At 39.9% G+C, this 19,863-nt stretch overlaps 1 protein-coding gene across 1 annotated transcript in view; it reads right to left on the bottom strand.

The window, feature by feature from the left end:
* Frk (fyn related Src family tyrosine kinase) overlaps positions 1-19,863 on the bottom strand; it is a 94,637-nt gene that overhangs the window by 3,231 nt on the left and 71,543 nt on the right. The window contains exons 3-6 of the mRNA XM_051175537.1: positions 15,090-15,253; positions 13,472-13,640; positions 7,719-7,877; positions 323-504 (exon numbers count right to left, since the gene is read on the bottom strand). Coding sequence (XP_051031494.1) covers positions 323-504; positions 7,719-7,877; positions 13,472-13,640; positions 15,090-15,253 — 674 coding nt within the window. The remainder of the gene's footprint in view (positions 1-322; positions 505-7,718; positions 7,878-13,471; positions 13,641-15,089; positions 15,254-19,863) is intronic.

Raw genomic sequence — 19,863 nt, 5'->3', positions numbered from 1 at the left:
CTTGCCTTTATCAATGGACCACAGGTAAATAACATGGCAGTTTTCATTTGTTTTGTTGTTGTTTTTGTTGTTTTGTTTTGTATATGTAGCTTTGGTACTCTTGTTGAAATAGTTGTTTGGAAATAAGGGACTCACTGAAATTCAAAGTCTAACCTTGAACCCCAAATCCTCTTGCCTTATCCTCTTGAGTATTGGGATTCTGAGAATTTGGTACCACACTCAGCTGAGAAATATAGTTTTAAGTAATAATGATAAACTTAATGGTCTACCTGTTTGGCCTTTAGCCTACTATAAGAACTTATTAAAACAAAAGCAAATCTACCTTAAAAACTCTTGCAAGTCCAAAATCTGCTACTTTGTAGATATTATGTTCACCAACAAGAACATTTCTTGCAGCCAGATCCCTGTGGATATAGTTCTGGGACTCCAAGTAGGCCATTCCAGAAGCCACCTGTGCTGCCATGTCTATCTGTTGAGTCAGATGGATTTTTGACCCACCATCATCTAAACAAAAAGAGAAAATGAGAGGTTTGTAAAACATTGAGCTATTAAATGAATTCTGGTCAATCAATCATATGTGAAATGACACCAGTCTACCAGGAAAACATTACTGATTTCCCTCTTCATTTGGGAGTTTCTGTCCTTTTACAAAGCATTTCCAGAATAGAGAAATTGTTCAGTTAGTGACAGCCTGAGTTTTAGGTCCACAGAACTTATATAAAAAGATCTGGTCATGGTGGCGTACTCCTGTAATTCCAAATCTGAGGAGTCAAAGACAGGAAGACCCCAGAGCTTGTTGGCTAGCAATTCTCATCAGTGAGTGAGCTCCAGACTGGGTGAGTCTGTCTCAGATAATAAAGTGGAGAGTTATTGAGGAAAGCACTCAATATTGACCTCTGACCTACACATACACTATACATAAACACTTATTTTTTTAACTGGGAAAACAAACTGCAAGGTTTGCTTTATTCATTGATCTGATGAAGTGACAACAGTCTGCCTAAGCCAAAGAAAAGCTTTTATCATCTCACCATATTTTCCTTAAAAATTAGATCACTGGTAAATTTTAAGGGTATACCACTTACAAAATGTGTACATCACATTTACACCCACATGCATAATGTATTTTTAATTTCCCTTCTTATCTTGCTATTCTCAGAACAGGTTGTACATCTCTGCAGATACAGATACACCTTAAATGGACAGAAAGCCACCTAGTGCTCACTCTATGTAACCAGGTGCAGAGATTTACATTACAGAATAGCCTTGTTCATCAGTAGAAGGGGCCAGAGCTGTCTTTGGAAACTGAAATTTCCTAAGCCATCTTCAGGTTAAACTACCATACTGTTGGCTAGTATCTTCAGACATCTAGCAATTTGAGGTTGTTTCCCAAAAGCACCAACTCCTGTTCCCTTTGCCTTCCTAAGTCAGATACTGTTTCACATAGCTAACTGAGTTCTTGTCTTGACGACAGAGAGAGCTATAACACAGGAGATAGGAAGATTAATGTGACACCAGTGAATCTGACTTGATGTCAGGGCTACTCCTCATATTGCTTTGTAACTTTGAGCAATATAGTTAATATCCCTGTGCCTCAGTGTCTTCATCTACATAGTTATAGCAGTAATTATCTCAAAGTATCCTATGTTAAAGTAGAATTTCAAATGAATTAACGCATGTAAAGTACTTAGCACGATGTCAGATACCTAAGAAGGTCCCAATAGATCCTAGATGTTAATATTATCATCACACCTGTGAAAAAGTGAAGCAATTTTAGTTGCCCAGTGATATATGTGAATTGCCCATGTGGGGTTGGCTGAAAGAAGACAAGCCTGTGGGTCGGGAGCTCAGGGTTGCGGGTAAGTGTACAAATGGAATAGTTGTGATAATGAGCGGGAACACGGGAATGTGTGTGTTAGATTCCTAGGGAATCTCACATTCTGTGAGAACATCAACAGTCGGCAAAAAGAAGCAAATCTGCAAGAAAACTCCTCCCTCTCTGCAAATGGATTCCAGAAGTTTGGCTCACTGTTCAGTTGGGGGTGTCTGCTTCTGTTTCCATCAGCTACTGGAGAAAAGCTCTAGGATGTCATATAAGGTAGTCATCAAACTCATTATCAAGGAAAGACACTATTGCTTAGATTGTTAGTTGGGGTCATCCTTATAAGGTCTCTCAACATTTACCTAGTGCCAGATTTCTATTCAAACCTAGAAAGCTCTCTCTATTATGGTATCTCTCTTCTTGCTCTCCTCTATTCTTTCCCTGACTCAATCTTCCTGCTCCCTCATGTTCTCCCTTCCCCTCCTCTTCTCTGCTTCTCTTTCTCCTAGCTCCCTCTCCCCTCACTGAGCCCCCTGCTCTCAATTTGTTCAAGAGATCTTGTCTCTTTCCCCTTCTGTCGGGGACCATGTATGTCTCTCTTAGGGTCCTCCTTGTTTCCTAGCTTCTCTGGCAGTGTGAACTGTAGGATGATGATCCTTTGCTCTATGTCTAAAATCCATATATGAGTGACTACATACTATATTTGTCTTTTTGTGACTGGGTTACCTCACTCAGGATGGTTTCTTCAAGTTTCATCATTTGCCTGTGAATTTCAAGATTCCACTGCTTTTTTTACACTAAGTAGTACCATATTTTCTCCATCCATTCTTAAGTTAATAGGCATCTAGGTTGCTTCCAGGTTATTAAAAATAATGCTTCTATGAACATAGTTGAACAGATGTCTTTGTTGCATGAATGTGCATCTTTTTGGGTATATGCCTAAAATTAGAATTGCTAGATCTTTGTGGTAGACTGATTCCCATTTTCCTGAGGAACCACCATACTGATTACCAATGTGGTTATACAAGTTTGTACTCCCACCAGCAGTGGAGGAGTGTTCCCCTTTCTCCACATCCTCTCCAGCATAAACTATCATTGGTGCTTTTGGTTTTAGCCATACTGACAGGAGTAAGATGGTATCTCAGAGTTTTTTGGGTATTTTTTTTTTTGTTTTGGTATTTTTTTTATTTGCATTTCCCTGATGGCTAAGAATGTTGAGCACTTTCTTAAGTGTATTTCAGCCATTTTAGATTCCTCTATTGAGGATTGTCTACTAAATTGTGTATCCCATTTTTAATTGGCTTATTTGGTGTTTTGGCAACTAGCTTTTTGAGTTCTTTCTATATTTTGGAAATCAACCCTCTGTCAGATGTGGGGTTGGTGAAGAACTTTTCCCATTTTGTGGGCTGCCATTTTGTCTTGTTGACTGTGCCCTTGGCCTTACAGAAGCTTCTCAGTTTCAGGAGGTCCCATTTAGTAATTGTCTGTCTCAGTGTCTGTGCTACTGGTTCAGGAAGCAGTCTCCTATACCAATTCGTTCAAGGGTACCTCACACTTTCTCTTCTAAGAGATTCAGTGTGGCTGGATTTATGTTGAGGTCTTTGATCCATTTGGACTTAAATTTTGTGCATGGTGATAGATATGGATCTATCTGCAGTCTTGTACACACCAGTATCCAATTATGCCAGCACGATTTGTTGAAGATACTTTTATTTTTTCTATTGTACAATTTAGCTGCTTTGTCCAAAATCAGGTGTTTGTAGGTATATGGATTAATATCAGGGTTTTCAATTCCATTCCATTGGTCTACCTGTCTATTTTTTGTGCCAGTACCAGGCTTTTTTCCTTGAATTCTGCACTGAAGCCATCTGATTTGGCCCTGGGCTTTTTTTTGGTTGGGAGACTGCTTCTATTTCGTTAGGGGTTATAAGACTATTTCAAATTGCTTATCTGTTCTTGATTTAATTATGCAAAGTGATATCTATCTAGAAAATTGTCCATTTCCTTTAAATTTTCCAATTTTGTGAAGTACAGGTTTTCAAAACATGACCTAATGATTCTCTGGATTTCTTCAGTGTCTATTATTATGTCCCCCTTCTCATTTCTGAATTTGCTAATTTGCATGTTCTCTCTCTGCCTTTTGATTAGATTAGAGAAAGGTTTGTCTATCTTGTTGATTTTCTCAACTCTTTGTTTCATTGATTCTTTGTATTGTTTTCTTAGTTTCTTCTTTATTGATTTCAGCTCTCAATTTGATTATTTCCTGGCATCTACTCCTCCTGGATGAGTTTGCTTCTTTTTGTTCTACAGCTTTCAGGTGTTCTGTTTATTCTCTAGTGTGGCTATTCTCCGGTTTCTTCATGTGGGTACTTAGTGCTATGAACTTTCCTCTTAGCACTGATTTTAGAGTGCCCAATAGGTTTGGATATATTGTGACTTCATTTTTATTGAATTCTAGGAAGTCTTTGATTTCTTTCTTTATTTCTTCCTTGACTCAGGAATGGTATAGTTGAGCATTGTTCAATTTCCATGAGTTTATATGGTTTCTGCATTTGTGTCATTGTTGAATTCTAATTTTAAGGAATGGTGGTCTAATAAGATACAGGGTGTTATTTCAATTTTTTTGAATCTGTTGTTGTTTGCTTTATTGCTGAGTATGTGGTTAATTGTAGAGAGGGTTCCATGTGGTTCTGAGAAGAATGTATATTCTTTTGTGTTTGGATACCCTTCAATGAACTGGCACAGAGACAAATTCCTGAACATAACACCAGTAGCACAGACACTGAGATTTACAATTAATAAATGGGACCTCCTGAAACTAAGAAGCTTCTGTAAGGCAAAAGATATAGCCAACAAGACAAAATGGTAGCCCACAGAATGGGAAAAGATCTTCACCGACCCCACATCTGACAGAGGGCTGATCTCCAAAATATACAAAGAACCCAGGAACCTAGTCAATAAAACATGAAATAATCCAATTTAAAAATGGTGCACAGAACTAAACAGAGAATTCTCAATAGAGGAATCTAACATGGCTGAAAAATACTTAAGAAACTGCTCAACATCCTCAGCCATCAAGGAAATGCAAATCGGGGGGAAAAAAAAAAAAAACTCTGAGATACCACCTTGTTCCTGTCAAAATGGGAAACAGTCCTCCACTGCTGGTGGGAGTGCAAACTTGCACAGCCACTTTGGAAATCAGTACAGTGGTTCCTCTGCATAATGGGAACCAGTCTACCTCAAGATCCAGCAATTCAACTCTTGGGCATATACCCAAAGGATGCACATTCATACAACAAAGACATCTTGTCATCTATGTTCACAGCAGCATTATTTGTAATAGCTAGATCCTGGAAGTAACCCAGATACCCCTCAACTGAAGAATGGATACAGAAAATGTGGTGCATTTATACAATGGAGTACTAGTCAGCAGAAAAAAAAAAAAACAATTGAATCTTGAAATTTGCAGGCAAATGGATAGAACTGAAAGAAACCATCCTAAGTGAGGTAACCCAGTCACAGAAAGACAAATATGGTATGTACTCACTCACATATGAATATTAGACATAGACCAGAGGTTTACCAGACTATAATCCACACCTTCAGAGAAGCTAGGAAACAGGGACAACCATAAAAGAGACATACATGGTCCCCCAGTGAAGGGGAAAGCAGAGCTCCAGAACAAATTGGGAGCATGGGGGAGGAGAAAGAAGAGGGGAGAAAAGGGGGGAAGGAGAACATGAGGAATCAGGAAGACTGAATGGGGAGATGGATAGAGGAGAGCAAGAAAAGAGACACATTAATAGAGGGAGCCATTATAAGTTTAAAGAGAAATCTGGCATCAGAGAATTGCACAGAGATCCACAAGGATGACACCCAACTAGGAATCCAAGCAATAGTGGAGAGGCTACCTTAAATGCCCTTCTTTTATAATGAGAATGATGACTACCTTAAATGTCGTCCTAGAGACTTTATCTAGTAGCTGATGGAAGCAGAAGCAGACACCCACAGCTAAGCACTGAGCGTAACTCCTGGAATCCAGTTTTAGAGAAGAAGGATTGATGAACAAAGGGTTAAAGACCATTCTGGAGAAACCCACAGAAACAGCTGACTTGAGCAAGTGGGAACTCATGGACCCAAATCTGACAGCTGGGAAAACAACATAGGACCAAACCAGGCACTCTGAACAAGAAGTGTCAACTAGGAGGACTGGGCAGTCTATGGGGTCTCTGGCAGGGAAACCAGGATGTATCCCTGATGCAGGAATGAATTTCGGGAGTGCATTCCCCATGGAGGGATACTCCCTTAGCCTAGAGGCACAGGGAAGGGCCTAGGCCCTACCCCAAATGACTTGACAGATTTTGATGATCCCTCATGGAAGGCCCACCCTCCCTGGGTAGTGGATGGGGGATGGGATGGGGGGGACATGTGAGGATGGGAAGGAGAGGGAACTGGGGTTGATGTGTACAATAAGATTGTTCCTACTTTAAATAAAATGTATTAATAAAAAAGGAGTGAGAGAGTCCACGTGTTTAGAGATTTTTGAAATTGAAACAAGTTAAAAAAAGCAGAGATCTGAAATACATTCTTCTACAAAGGTGATTTTTTTTTCCTCCTTTACATGGTGATGATCGATTTCTCAAAGGAAGAGGCAAGCGTGCCTTTTCTCTTCTGTAAAAGCTTTAACCCATGCTTCCTTCTTTCATTTCTTTCACCACTGTATTTATTAAGCTACCTGATTGACACGAAATTTGATACTTTAAGGTATTTTTTCTCACAAAGTAATTTAATCAAAATAATGTATGTGTAAAAATAATAGGTATCACTAAGATATATTTACATAGATATGTCATCAAACATTCTCAATATTATGGTATTTTAATGGGCTTCTCAAAATTTTGAAGAACATTATTACCAAAACAAATCAGCTAAGATTAGAGACTACAAAGATACATAGGGAAAATGTGTATGTTCTTTCAAACCTATTATACCACACTGCAATCCTACTACAAAGGGCATGCAAAGTTGTCACCAACAAGCCCAATACTCCAATACTGGGAGACTGTTTTTCATAGCATTATGTAGGACACATCACAATCTCTGTTCTTTTGGTTTGTTTATTTGCAATTGAGAATTACCAGTTTCACGAGTCCCCCTTGAGAGCAGAGAATGTTCTCATCTTCCTAACCCCTTCACTCCACTGTTCCCGCCTGTTCATAATCCTATCATATTGCAAAGAGTCCAAAGAAGTCTTTGTTTTTCAAGCATAAATTATTCTCTCAGTTCTTTTTCTCAATTTTGAACATCTTGTTTCAATGCTTATTATTTTATTGTGCATTGAATTATTCATTTGTGATAAGCATTGTGGTATCTTTATTGTGACTTCAGAAATCAAATGGAGCAACACAGCAATAGTGTGCTTTTTAATCTGAAAACTCTAATGGTTCCTAGGCGCCCCCACACACACAGAGAGAGAGGGGGGTACAACCTTAAGAACAAAGAACCTAAGATACTTTTGTCTCTCTCTCTCCAGAGTATTTCATTTCTACAAACTCTACTTCATAGAAAATATCTGTCCATGACTAATAATGTTCAATTAGTTGGTGAAGGAAACACAATATATCCATTCACCAATTTCTCACACTGTATTTAAGTACTCTGTTATGTCTATTGTGAACAATTTCATCTTTCACTACATAAATATTTTCCTTCCCTTGAGTACACAGAGCATAGTCCATTAAATAGTAGTTGAGCTGGTCAATGTTACAGCATTTGTTCTGACAGACCCACTCATTGTAAACATCTTTGTGTTGGTTATAGAAGGCTTGCTAAATTGACATCAATGTAGCTAAACTAAATCCCTCCTTTTCCTCCTTTTATTAAGTGTTCAACTTACTTTGGAGATATTCTTGCAGACTTCCATGTCTCATCAACTCTGTAATAATATAAATTGGATCTTCTAAAGTGCAAACAGCATAGAGCTGGATGAGCTTTGGATGTCTTAGGCTCTTCATTATCTGTGCCTCCCTCAGGAAGTCATTTGGATCCATTGAACCTGAAACAAGAAGAGGAAGAAATCACTATGTCATTGAGGCATTCCCATCTCCCACAGCAGCCCGGTGGGAATCATTGAGATTGCCTCCTGCTTCTTAGCAATGTGAGAGCATCAATGCCGCAAATCTTCAGAGTTATCCAAGAGTGGAATCAGTTCAGCCTGGACAACCTAATCACTGCATGTGCCGTCGGGTCAGGGCTATGCAGTTCATGTGCTACGATGTACAGGTGAAGAGCAGGTGGATTCAGTTCCATATAAAAAACATGAAAAGACAGAGAGATACTGACAGTGTAATTGATGATACAAAGCAGGCATCTTCATGGGAAGAAAGAGTGCCTGTTAACACAAACACAGGCAGACAAAGAATGTTTAATTACTCCAGGCAGTATGCTTGGTTTCAAATTCAGAGTGAACTGGCTGGGCCCTGTCCTTAGTGTTCACTGTCCACCCTGGGAACAGCGGGAAGACTCCTTAAAACAATGACGGCCATATTCCATTGTGGAGTATGCCATTGTGGGCATGGGCTAAATAAATATTCAGGGACATTTCTAAAAGCTAATAGTTGTATTTCAGCATCTTATATGTTTAGTGTGAAACTACTACTCAACAATTTATCCTGCATTCTGATCCAGTTCCTCCATCAGAGCCCTAAAGTTTTGAGGTTCGGAACCCTCCTCTGAAATCACATTAACAATTAAGTTGATTTTGAATGATATAACTCTAACTCATATGCAATGTATCAAAGAGTTAATATCAAATAAAATGGAGAAGGAAAGGTGTCTGGAGTTCACATTTCAACAGTCATTTTAAAATCTATTTTCAGTAGACAACATTCCAGAAGTATTACTACAATTGATCGCATCTTGATATTCACTCAGGACACCATTCTATTCATCACTGGCATCAAAGACTTCACCGTTGACATCTGAACCCAGACAGAGATACACTTTGTAATGTATGTGCTGTAAGGGTTACACTTCCTTGTCAATGTGAAGCAGTCCAACCCTTGCAAAGTCTAGAAGTTCAGCCTCCAGGCTCAAGCTTGAATTCTGAAACAATTTCAACTCTACTGCCAGCTTGAGTTGTACTCTTAAGCAGGTTGGTTGATATTGCTAAACTTCAGGATAATAGCAGTCCCAGAACTATGGACCCAACAAGTGCTGCTGCTGCTGCTGCTGCTGCTGCTGCTGATGATGATGATGATGCTGATGATGATGATGATGATGCTGATGATGATGATGATGATGATGATGACGACGACGACAATGATAATACGATGATGATGGTGATGATTTTACATACTCGGGAAGAACCAAACACAGTAATTGTATTTTTGTCGGCGGAAGGGAAGAGGAAAAGAAATGAACCTGTTCTCTTTTCATCAGATGTTTTGAGCTCCCTCAGTGACAGCATTACCACTGGTCAAAAGATCAAAATGTGGAACAATAGTAGAAAAACGTAACTGGGGATAAAAGAGACACATAAATCGTAACAAATCACTTTGTTCTCAGTAGTTAAAAATAACTGATATCAAATAAGAGAGTGTATGAACCTCTCTTCAAAACAAAAAAAAAAAAGGAAATATGTATCTGGCTCATGAATGTTCAGGTAACGGCAGCATCCTATTTCTAAGGACAGAAGTTGCAGCACTCTGGAAACTCCTGTGGCTGAGCGCTGCTCAGACTGTGCCTTCACGGCCAGGCCTGCTATTGCTGACCAGAAATGGAATCAGGAAGTCTCAATCCAAAGTCAGCTAGTAATGCAACCTTAAATATTAATTTTTGCCTGTCAAAGCCAGTGTGGGAGTTGATTTCAGGCTCATCTTTATTGCATGGTAGCCTGCTAGGCAATAAATAGCTGCTAAGATTGATTAATGGCCCCAGTAAAGTGAAGACGTTTAACCGATCACCAATGCTGCTTGCTGCTATTATACTGTAAATCAATAATAATTATTCCTGTTTGGGAGCAAACTACCATGGCTTTTTGGCATAAGAAATATGACTTTGTTGTTGTTGTTATTGTTTTTCCCTTTTAACCTCCAGAAAGCCCTCTGTTGAGAGCAATGTTGGGAAGGACAGCTTGCTGTTCACCTTTGGAAAAATAATTAGATTGGACAATAAAGTTCCCTCTCAGGTGCCAACAAGATTATCATTTGGAGGTGTATATGCATGGTGACTCTGGAAATACCAATGCTGGGATAAATTGTCCTCACTGACAGCCACTGGGTGGCATCTAGTCACATACACGTGTCTCTCTGATGTTTCACCTGGCGGAAGTGAATGCGGGAACTGAATCCCTGTGTGCTCAAGCTTGAACTTGAGAGCTGCATCTGTCAGCTGCTAGGAAATAACTTCTGCATAAACAAAGTGCCCACTGGCTTAATCTGTGCTCATCAAATTCTACCATCCTGATGAGGAAATACAGAAAGTTTAGGGGACTATCTAAAGACACCCAGGGACAGAGCGACCAAGCCAAGTTTGCACTCAGGTTTATCTTACGCCAAATTTCTTGTTCTTACCTGTCACACCCCAACCTTCTCAGTTCATATTATCCTTAATGTCTCAATTGGTTTTCTTCACAATGCCCCATGCCACAACCAATATTTAACACATAATTTGATTGTCCAGTTAGATCCAAACAACTGCAAGTTATTTTCTTAGGAAGCTAATAGCTATCTGAGAAGGTGATGGAGGGGAGTTGAAAGGAAAAGGAGAAATCTAGATTTCATCTTAACTGTGATGCCTTTTTAAAGTGGCACAATCAATACAGGACATGCCATCACTTCTCAAATCTTGCAGCCAGATTCAGGGCTGCCACCGCTGTGCCCTCGTCTACGGTGATTTTTGTGTGGATTCTGCATTTGATGATGGAAGTCATCAAAGCCCGGCATAGGGAAATCAAACTGGAACTAAATTGGAAGCTTTTCCTCCACTTGCTAGCTTTCCCGATGCTGGGGATGGAACAAGGTCGCAGTGTAGACTCCTTGGGGAGAAAAGTTATCATCGCTCTTGCTCAGCTGGAGACTCGGTGTGCTACAATGCTGACCTGCCAGGTGAGATGTGCCCACTAGTGCGCTAGAGACAAGACTGTCCTGGAGACAACCAGAGAAAAACCATGCCTACAGTTCGAATCTGGAAAAAAAACTGGCTAGTAGGGTCATACTCCTTAGAGAGGAACTATACTCTTGTTTTCTACATGAGCATGTTGTCTAGTTGCCTTCCAAATGTTTGTGTTACTACCCTAGTTACTATCCTAGATTAGGGCTGCTCTCCGCTGTAGGGGAGCTTTTTATTGTGTGTAGTGAGTTTGGGCTAATGCAGAGACTCAGAAAATGTCAGAGTACTGAGAATAATTAACAGTTGAGAGCTCACACCTAAAAAGAACATCCAAATCACCCTCCACACCAAGGCTCCAGGAACATTCTAGAGGAGAAAAGGGGGAGAAAGCAAGGGTAAAGGGTAAGCAGGAATCCTGTGAAACACTGTCTTCTGAACGTGGTGTGGTTGTTGCTGCCCTCATGAATCACTCATGAATCACAGCAGCCATGGTTGCCTGTAGAAGACCTGCTCTGAACTGGACCTGTCAGCACTATATAATGGAAGGAGTTGGGGCTCATGAGGCTCCTCACCTTCCTGGGGAGCTACTGACAGCTACTGGCTGTCATTTTCTTCAGTGGTGTAGACACTGCTAAGTGCTCCATGCTCCAGAAAATATCACCCCCACCCAAACTTTTGCAAGCAATCCTGATTAAACTTAGTTGATCACCACAAAGAAAGGACATGAAAATAGGAGATGAAGTTGTTGGAAGAAGAAACAATTCAATGGGAGCAAAGGGGGAAATGGGAACTTAATTGTATGTGAATACAATAAAAATATATATGCATGTATGAAATTATGAAAGAATATATAAAAATGTTAAGTTTCACAGAAATGTGGTATCAACAAAAAGAATACAACACTGTCAAAAGCTAAAACTTGGAATTTCTTTAATGTTGCACCATTGTGCCATATTCAAGATGCTACTTCAAATGCCCCTCAGCTCCTCTGTTCGGTTCCGTGGGGTTCTGCAAAATATCTTGGCACACAATTTGGGAAGCATGTATTATGCAAATTAGCATCTGAGGAAAGCCAAATGCTCAAGTCTCGGCACTAGGAGGCTTCTAAAATGTTTAAGCACCGTGGACTGGTAAATAATAAAGTTTCACAGAGCACTGTAGTCTAGCCAGAGTTATAATCTCTGTGGTGATATTAGAGGTAGACGTGAAGTGGCCAGAGCCTCATGTTCTTCTACAGAGCATCATTTCTATAGAGTATGATACAACAATGATAAATATGGGTCATAGGTTCTGCTATTACTCATTTTGTAATAACAATATGTTTTTTCATTACTGACTTTGAACCAGGCACTATGCAATATGTCTCTGCTAATGATTCAATTTAATCTTTGCAATATGTTTATTTCACAAGCAATGTAACTGAGGCAAACAGTGTTGTTAGCAATTGATTGGGTTATATAAGAATAACAAGTGTTAGGAAAATTACTTAGTCTCTCTTAAGCACCTTACCTCACCTTTAAAATGAAACAAATGAACAAACAACACCTGCATGACTAAATATTGATCTAAGGATACACTTACTCAACTACAGGGAAAATGAAGATGAGAAAAAAAAATCGTTTCTACATTTTTAATGAAAGGTCTCCTAAGCCATGCATGATAGTACATGCCTTTAATCTCAGTACTAGGAGGCAGAGTCAGGCATATTTCTGGCTTCAAGGCCCACCTAGTCTACAGAGTGAATTCCAGGAGGCCAGAGCTACATAGAGAAGCCCAGCCTCAAAAAAATAAAAAAAGGTCTTGTAGATGAATTATTTTATCTTATCCTTAATCATGTACAGTTAATCTTTAATAAAAAAGGTTATTCTTTAAATAACACTAGTTTTTTCATCTGAATGTATGTGGATGTACATATGTTTTTGAATGCATGTGGATGTATTTGTACATGTGCATGTATGTGTGTGGAAGTCAGAGTCCAATGTCAAGAGGCTTCTTCTATTACTCACGACTTATTTTTGAAACAAAAACAAAACAGAAAACCTTGAGTTCACAAATTCAGCTACATTGGCTGCTCCCCCCCCCCACCCAGGGTGCTGCCATACCTGGCTTTGCACATAAATGCTGAGGGTCAAACTAAGGTGCTCATGTTTGCGTGGCATGTCCTTCACCAACGGGACAGAATCTCCAGTCACCACATCTGATTTGTAAAGAATGTTTAGTCAGTGAATTAACAAAAATAAAAAAGGAAGATGGAATGCTAACTTTTTGAAAGACATACATTGCCAGGGTCTAAAACTGGGAGGTGTCTTAGCTTTAGTGGTATGAGAGCAAGTCCTTGCTTCCTATTTTAAAAGGTATCCATACTGTATACCAGTCACCAAGGGTAGAACAATAACAACATCTGCTTGCTGTCAGTGCTGGCTGTCCTATGAAGTCTATGGCATTTACCAACCAGAATCTGTCACACACACACACACACACACACACACACACACACACACACCAGTGTATGCCATTTAATCGCTGGTGTTCTCATACCTGGTTTTAACGTTTTTACAGCCACTGGAGTGGTATTATTCCACAGGCCTTCCCAAACTTCTCCAAACTGGCCAGATCCCAGTCGCTTCAGAAGCTGGATGGAGTTGCGGTCTATTTCCCACTGGTCCACAGTTTTATATGACAAATCAAAAGGAGTTGGAACCTGTATCTGTTTCAGAGAATAATGATAATACTTGTCAAAACAAAAGATAGTGGCTGGCTTAGAGGGCAAAAGAACTTACTGTGCAAGTGTGATGACATTAGTTTGATTCCCAGAACCCATGGAAAGATAGATGGAGAGAAATGACTGCACACAACTGTCCTCAGACTGCTATAAGCATGCTATGGTACTTAAATGCTTTCTCTGTCTCTCTCTCTCTCCCTCTCTAGTGTGTGTGTGTGTGTGTGTGTGTGTGTGTGTGTGTGTGTGTGTCATATAATTTTGATTGAAAATGATAATTTTGGACTTCTAGAGAAAAAGGCTCTTTCTAAAAACCAAATGGGGTAAATTAAAATCTGTACTGTTTACTTTAAACCAATCCTCTCTCTTATCCTACAGCCCATGTCCATCCACCCATGAACACCCTGTGTCACCCCACAGGAGTCTGCAGTGTTTTCTCTCCACCCCCTGCCTGGCTGGATCCTCTCAGTGTGAACCTGGACTAGAAATGCTGCCTTCCCCTCGTGACTTCCCTGTACTTTGGGCTGTAGTAGTTATTATTTATTTGCCTCAAATCTTTTTTCAAAATGAAACCTTCAGTTTTCAAATTCATTTTTGTCATTTAATTTTTTTCCCCATTCATTAATTTACTTAGTTGACAAGTAATGTTTAGGCACTGACTAGGCACCATTCAGGAAGTAAAACTGGCAAGGCCTCAGAGCGTTATAATGGTTATCTGGGTAGTCAACTTGATAGGATTAAGAAACACCTAAGAGATTAGTTCATCAAACCCCTAGGTACATCTGGTGGCATTTCCAAGGTCTATTAAGTCATAAGCACTGGAGTCTAATCAAAGGCTTGATCCTTGGTGTTCTTACAAGAGTGCTGAACACAAGGACAAGGGCGAACTATCTGTATCTTATCCGGTCCCCTCCTGTATTCTCCCCTTTCATACACTTCCTGGCCACCATGAAGGGAAGAGCCTCCTCAGCCACAAGCTCCTGCTGCCATGATGGTCTGCCCGGGTGTGCAGAGCCAGGAGCCCATGGACTGAATCTTCTAAAATCACTAAAATCCACTAAAACTTTTAGAATCCTCTAAAAGTCAACTCTGCCTTCTTGGGTTGTTTTTGTCCATTTGGTCACAGGAACACTGTGGATAGTAAAACTCACTGTCAAGCTTACTGTGTGCAACATGTATGTCTCTATTGCCACTATTAAACGCTATCTAATATAAGAGAGCAAAACAACTAAAGATAGTAAATCAATTGGCATACCTCCTGTAAAATAAACAAACATTCTTTAAAAATACCAACTCACAGGCCATAATTTTCCTATTCCTGGTCTACGCAACCAAATGACTGTTTTATATGAACCAACAGCAAATGACAAATACTGGACTGTCTGAAAAGAAAATGTTAGCTTTAAAGACAAATGAACGTAGCTGAGATAATGTCACCTTTAAGCACGGTTTTCCCAGCTTGACACACAGGCCATCACTTGTTGTGCTGTAGTAACTCACGAATTCTTTCAAGGTTGAAAAGGTTTTCCTCCTGGTAAGGAAAAAGCCACCTTCATCCAGCCTTCTGATTCTGTAGTGTTTTACAATACCTTCATCTAAAACTAGAACACAAAGTGAACCCTGTGAATAAATGCATCAACAAAGCCGAAACCATTTTGTGGCCATCTGTCAGTGTATGGAGTGAAATTTTCCCAAATAAGTATATTTCAACTTCATCACCAAATATAGAAAATTTACAATCACAATACACAATCAAAATCTGTGGTGGGGTCATGGGGGCACTCAGAGATCAGACCAAAGGAGAAAGAGAACAAAACCTAAGGATTGAGGTTAACACCAAAACATTCTAACCTTGGAGAGCTGGCACACATCACTGAGGATGTGTGCTTGAGTCTGTCATTCTAGGAACACAAGGAAGAAACTCCTGATCTAGCTCAGAAATCACAGCATTCTGAAGCTGTGTACAGCTTTTACAGGGTGTGTAAAAAACCTCAGCTCATCCTGGTCTTTTGTCCCAGGAAATCTCATAACAGAAAGACTGAAATAGAATCAAATGAGCCTTTAGTATAATATCTTACAATAGGATAAGGAATTCCACAGTGCCGCTCGCTGTGTAGTAGCCCTTCAGTGCAGATTGATAACAGAAGACCCAGAACGATGCAACAAGAGTGGCCTCCCAAAGGCTAACATGTGGCTTACATGAACAACTCCCCAGCACTATTACTTAATCCACAGGCAAATCCTATGGTATCTGTGGAACAAGTAACTGCATTAGTTTCTGCTAATCTGAGCTGTCGACCACCAACCACTGTCTCTTGCTAACAGCATTCCCTTGTTCCCCAGGAAGTCCTTGCTCCTCTATGATCCTGAGATGCAGAAGGAACCCAAGCCCACCCTTGAGCTCAAGAGTGTGCCAATCAGAGAGAGAGATCAAGAAACTCCGATTCTAGGACACATAAGGATCCCAGGAAGGCAAGAAGGGTTGGCGGTTACCATTTCATTTTGGCTTTATTTTTGCCATGAAGGTTTTAAAAGATTAATATAATTTGTGTGTTCAACAGGGAGGAAACTGACCCAGTGAAAAGCAGTGTTGATTGAGAAAGTAAATCTTTGTCCCTGGAGTCAGCCAGGCATGGCTTTTCAACCTCACAGGGAGGTCACTTTGGGCTGAAATTAATTTGAGGCATGTTTTCTGCAATTGTGTTCAAAACATTGACTGATACGATTGCTCTCTTCCTTTCACTTATCAAAGGCATTGACAGCCATTGAGGAGAGAAACACATAGCCTTCCTGAGCTTTTTTGAAATCCAGAAGCTAGGCTTTGAATAAACAATCAGGAGGCAGAAATGTTCTCATGACAGCACAGAACTCTGAGTAGACTGGGTGTGTGTCAAGCGCATGCACTGGCTAAAAGATTTGTTCAGAAAACAGTTGGCACACACCAAACCTTTCATTTCAAAAGTTTGATTTCAAACATATCAAATGTTGTCAAGGAGGTGACATAACTTCTCAGACACACTGAAGAAAGTATAATTTTTACAGCCATTTTGGAAACTGCTACTATCTAATAAAAGCAATCATAGTTATAATTAACTTGTAAGCCTGATGTTAGTAAAAATGGTCTCAACCATGTACATGTGTAAGAATGTTCCTGGTGCATCAAGAAAGAGCCTGTATTTCATGGCTGGAGAGAGGAGTCAACAGTTAAGAACATGTACTGCCTTTGCAGAGGACCAGCATTCAATTCCCAGCAACCCAAGTTGGGCAGCCCACAACTGCTTCTAACAGCAGCTCCAAAGGGATCCAATGCCTCCACCTACACCCATGTGCACACACCTCCCCCCCCACACACACAATTAAAAATAACAAAAAATAAGTATCCTACCTCTCAAAATTACCCAAATAGTCATCAACCAATAACAGAATCAACTAATAAATTATTGTGTATTGTCCAAATGGAATATGTACAAATTTGTAATTAAAGAAACAGGAACTATATATTTAATATAAGAACATCTCACAAAATTTGTTTCCAACCTGAAAAAAGTCTAAAAACAAGGAAAATCCCTCATAAGGAGGCAGAGTCAGAAGTCAGCAAAGTTCCATCCTATGACCCAGTGTTGGTAACACAGATTCATTCTCTCTGCCAAACTTACTTATCAATAATTATGCTCTTTTGTTATATGTATCACACAACAATTTTACTTAATGAAACAAAGAAATGGCTCCCTTTTCCTGTTCACATTCAAATACTCACAATTGCTGTGTTATGGGCATGCCAGAATATTGAAGCCTGGAAATTCCATGCAACAGTGACACAACTTTAACCTTGGATATAAAATTTCTCAGTAAAGTGCCCAGAGAACATTAGTGTTATGCAAATAAACGTGAGCACTGTGAGAAACCTGGTTACAAAACACCCTCCTTAGTCACTGAAGGAACCGGCTTGGGGTGTGGGGCACTTGTTATAAGCCAAAAACAGCAGAGGAAAGATCACACAAAAATGAAAAGTGTGTGAATACAATAGTAAAGTTGAAGTTGAAGTTAACCCTTCTGCAAAAGCATTACCCACCGTAATGTAACCAGCACTACAGATCGACTGCCTGTTTTTTCTTCCTAACACACTTGAATTTGCACTCAGCAAGGATTGCACAGCTGAGTCCCTATATAAAACCCTGTAACATTTCCCTACTCATTTTTACTGATCATAAAGTCCCGCTTTCGACTGAAGTACAGTTTGCATTCAAACATAGAATGCTCTTTCCAAGATATCAGCACGAGGTCCAGTCCTTGACTGCTCTTCATGTGGCTTCCCTCCCATCACACAGGTCGGCTTCAGGCTGAAAGGCAAGTGTAGTGTGAGGGATTTCATCTCCCTTTCTCTGCCTAGAGTGTCTCCCTCCTCCATCTTCTCCTCTACGAACCCTGATTGGTCAGGTTTCAGGGAACGGAAAAAGGAGAGAGTGAGGAAGGAAGGGTGGATTGATACTGCATCATGGATAAGGATAAGCGGGCTTCATGCAAGATCACACTGCTCATTCCTTGAACGCTCGCACATGTCCTCTGAATGTCACATGCCTGCACACTGCCACACCGCAGCGGAAGGGCAGGCATCCCCTAGGCCTCCTAGAGTCCATATGTCCTCAGCTTCTTTCTCTGACCACACTTTCTCCTGACTGTGACCACTATTTAGATAGAACCCCAACTCTCCTCCAGACCTTTGGTCCCTGGCACATTTGTTCAAGGAAGTGTATTGTGTTTCTGAGAGAGTGTTCTCGGTGATTGGGGTGGTGCTTTTCTTCACAGCTAATTATTGAGAGGAGGCAGTAATGCCACAGGCACCTCTAACTCATGAGCACAGCCTGTGTTCACTTCTCAGCCTATGCGGGGAACCTGTGTTAGGAACTGCCGACTGGGCAGAACATAGGGAAGTTCCACTGTAGCTTTTTGGGAGATCTGTTACTAGGTTTCGTATCTCCATGTGCCCTAGAAAGAAGAGGGAACTGTATAATGTGCCCTCATCAAATTTCCACTCTGCGTATCCTTTTAAAGTCTTTAGTAAGTCACAGCGCTTAAGAGCAATAGTATCTTTCTTTGTCCTTAGCCAATTCCTTTGTGGAATGCTCTGGCTGTGAGAACCTGACTTTTGAATTTTACTTCTATTTTATCTGACAACCTGTCAAAATTTTCCATTTAAACATTCTGTTATAAGCACATTTACCGAATCAACCACTAGGGTAAGCTCTATTTTACACCATGGGGTATCTTTCTCACAGGCCTATCAGGTAGGATCGCCTTGTTAGTCATTTAGGAGAGGTACATCTGGGATTCAGATATGGGGCCTTGCTTCAAAGATCCTCTATACCAGTGTTTCTCCACCTTCCTAATACAGTAAATCGTATTGTGGTGACCCCAAACCATAAAATTATTTCATTGCTACTTTATAACTGTAAATTTGCTAGTCATGAATTGTAATACAAATGTCTGATATATAAGATATTTGTTATGCGACCCCCATAGGGGTCATGGCCCACATGTTGAGAACCACTGCTCTATTGCAATACATTTCAAATGGAAGAGGAATTATCTAAGTTCATGATAATTAAAGGGCATCATCTGAATTTGGAGAAACTTGCTTTCATTTCTTTTTATTAAAATATAAAAGGCAATTGTACAATTAGCTCTCTTAAAAGGATATTATTATCTTAAATTATAATTTTTAAGTGTATGGGATACATCTTTATACCCTGGTCTGTCAAACTACCAATGCTACTGACTGACTCTAGGATCAAGGTTAATTGCCCTGTATCATTGTCTCCAAGTAGAAGGCTTTTAATACCATGGAGAGCTTAGCTCATAATAGATTTCTGTATCTGGATTAAAAGGCTAACCAAAAATAAATAAACAAAAGTCAAAGAGAGCTGTAAACAATATCACGTCAGTCCCAATTCATTTCTCCACAATGTAATAAAAAATATCATAAGTGGAAGCAAATATATAAAGTATAGCTGCAATTCATATAACTTATTGGCCTGAAAGTTTAAGCTTTGCCATTTATCAAAAAGAAAAGTGTATCAATTACAGCTGTGATCTCTAGCAAGCCAACAGACCTGTAGCTGGAAACGATGAAAAACAATCCTTTTAATTCCTACTTTGAAACAGGATGGACCATCTCAAGGCTCCAAATTGAAGTGGACTATTGTGTACATTA

The sequence above is a fragment of the Phodopus roborovskii genome, unplaced genomic scaffold (assembly GCF_943737965.1).
Source record: "Phodopus roborovskii unplaced genomic scaffold, PHOROB, whole genome shotgun sequence".
Lineage (NCBI taxonomy): Eukaryota > Metazoa > Chordata > Mammalia > Rodentia > Cricetidae > Phodopus > Phodopus roborovskii.
Note: the sequence above shows the minus strand (reverse complement) of the source record. Positions and strands in the feature narration are given on the sequence as shown.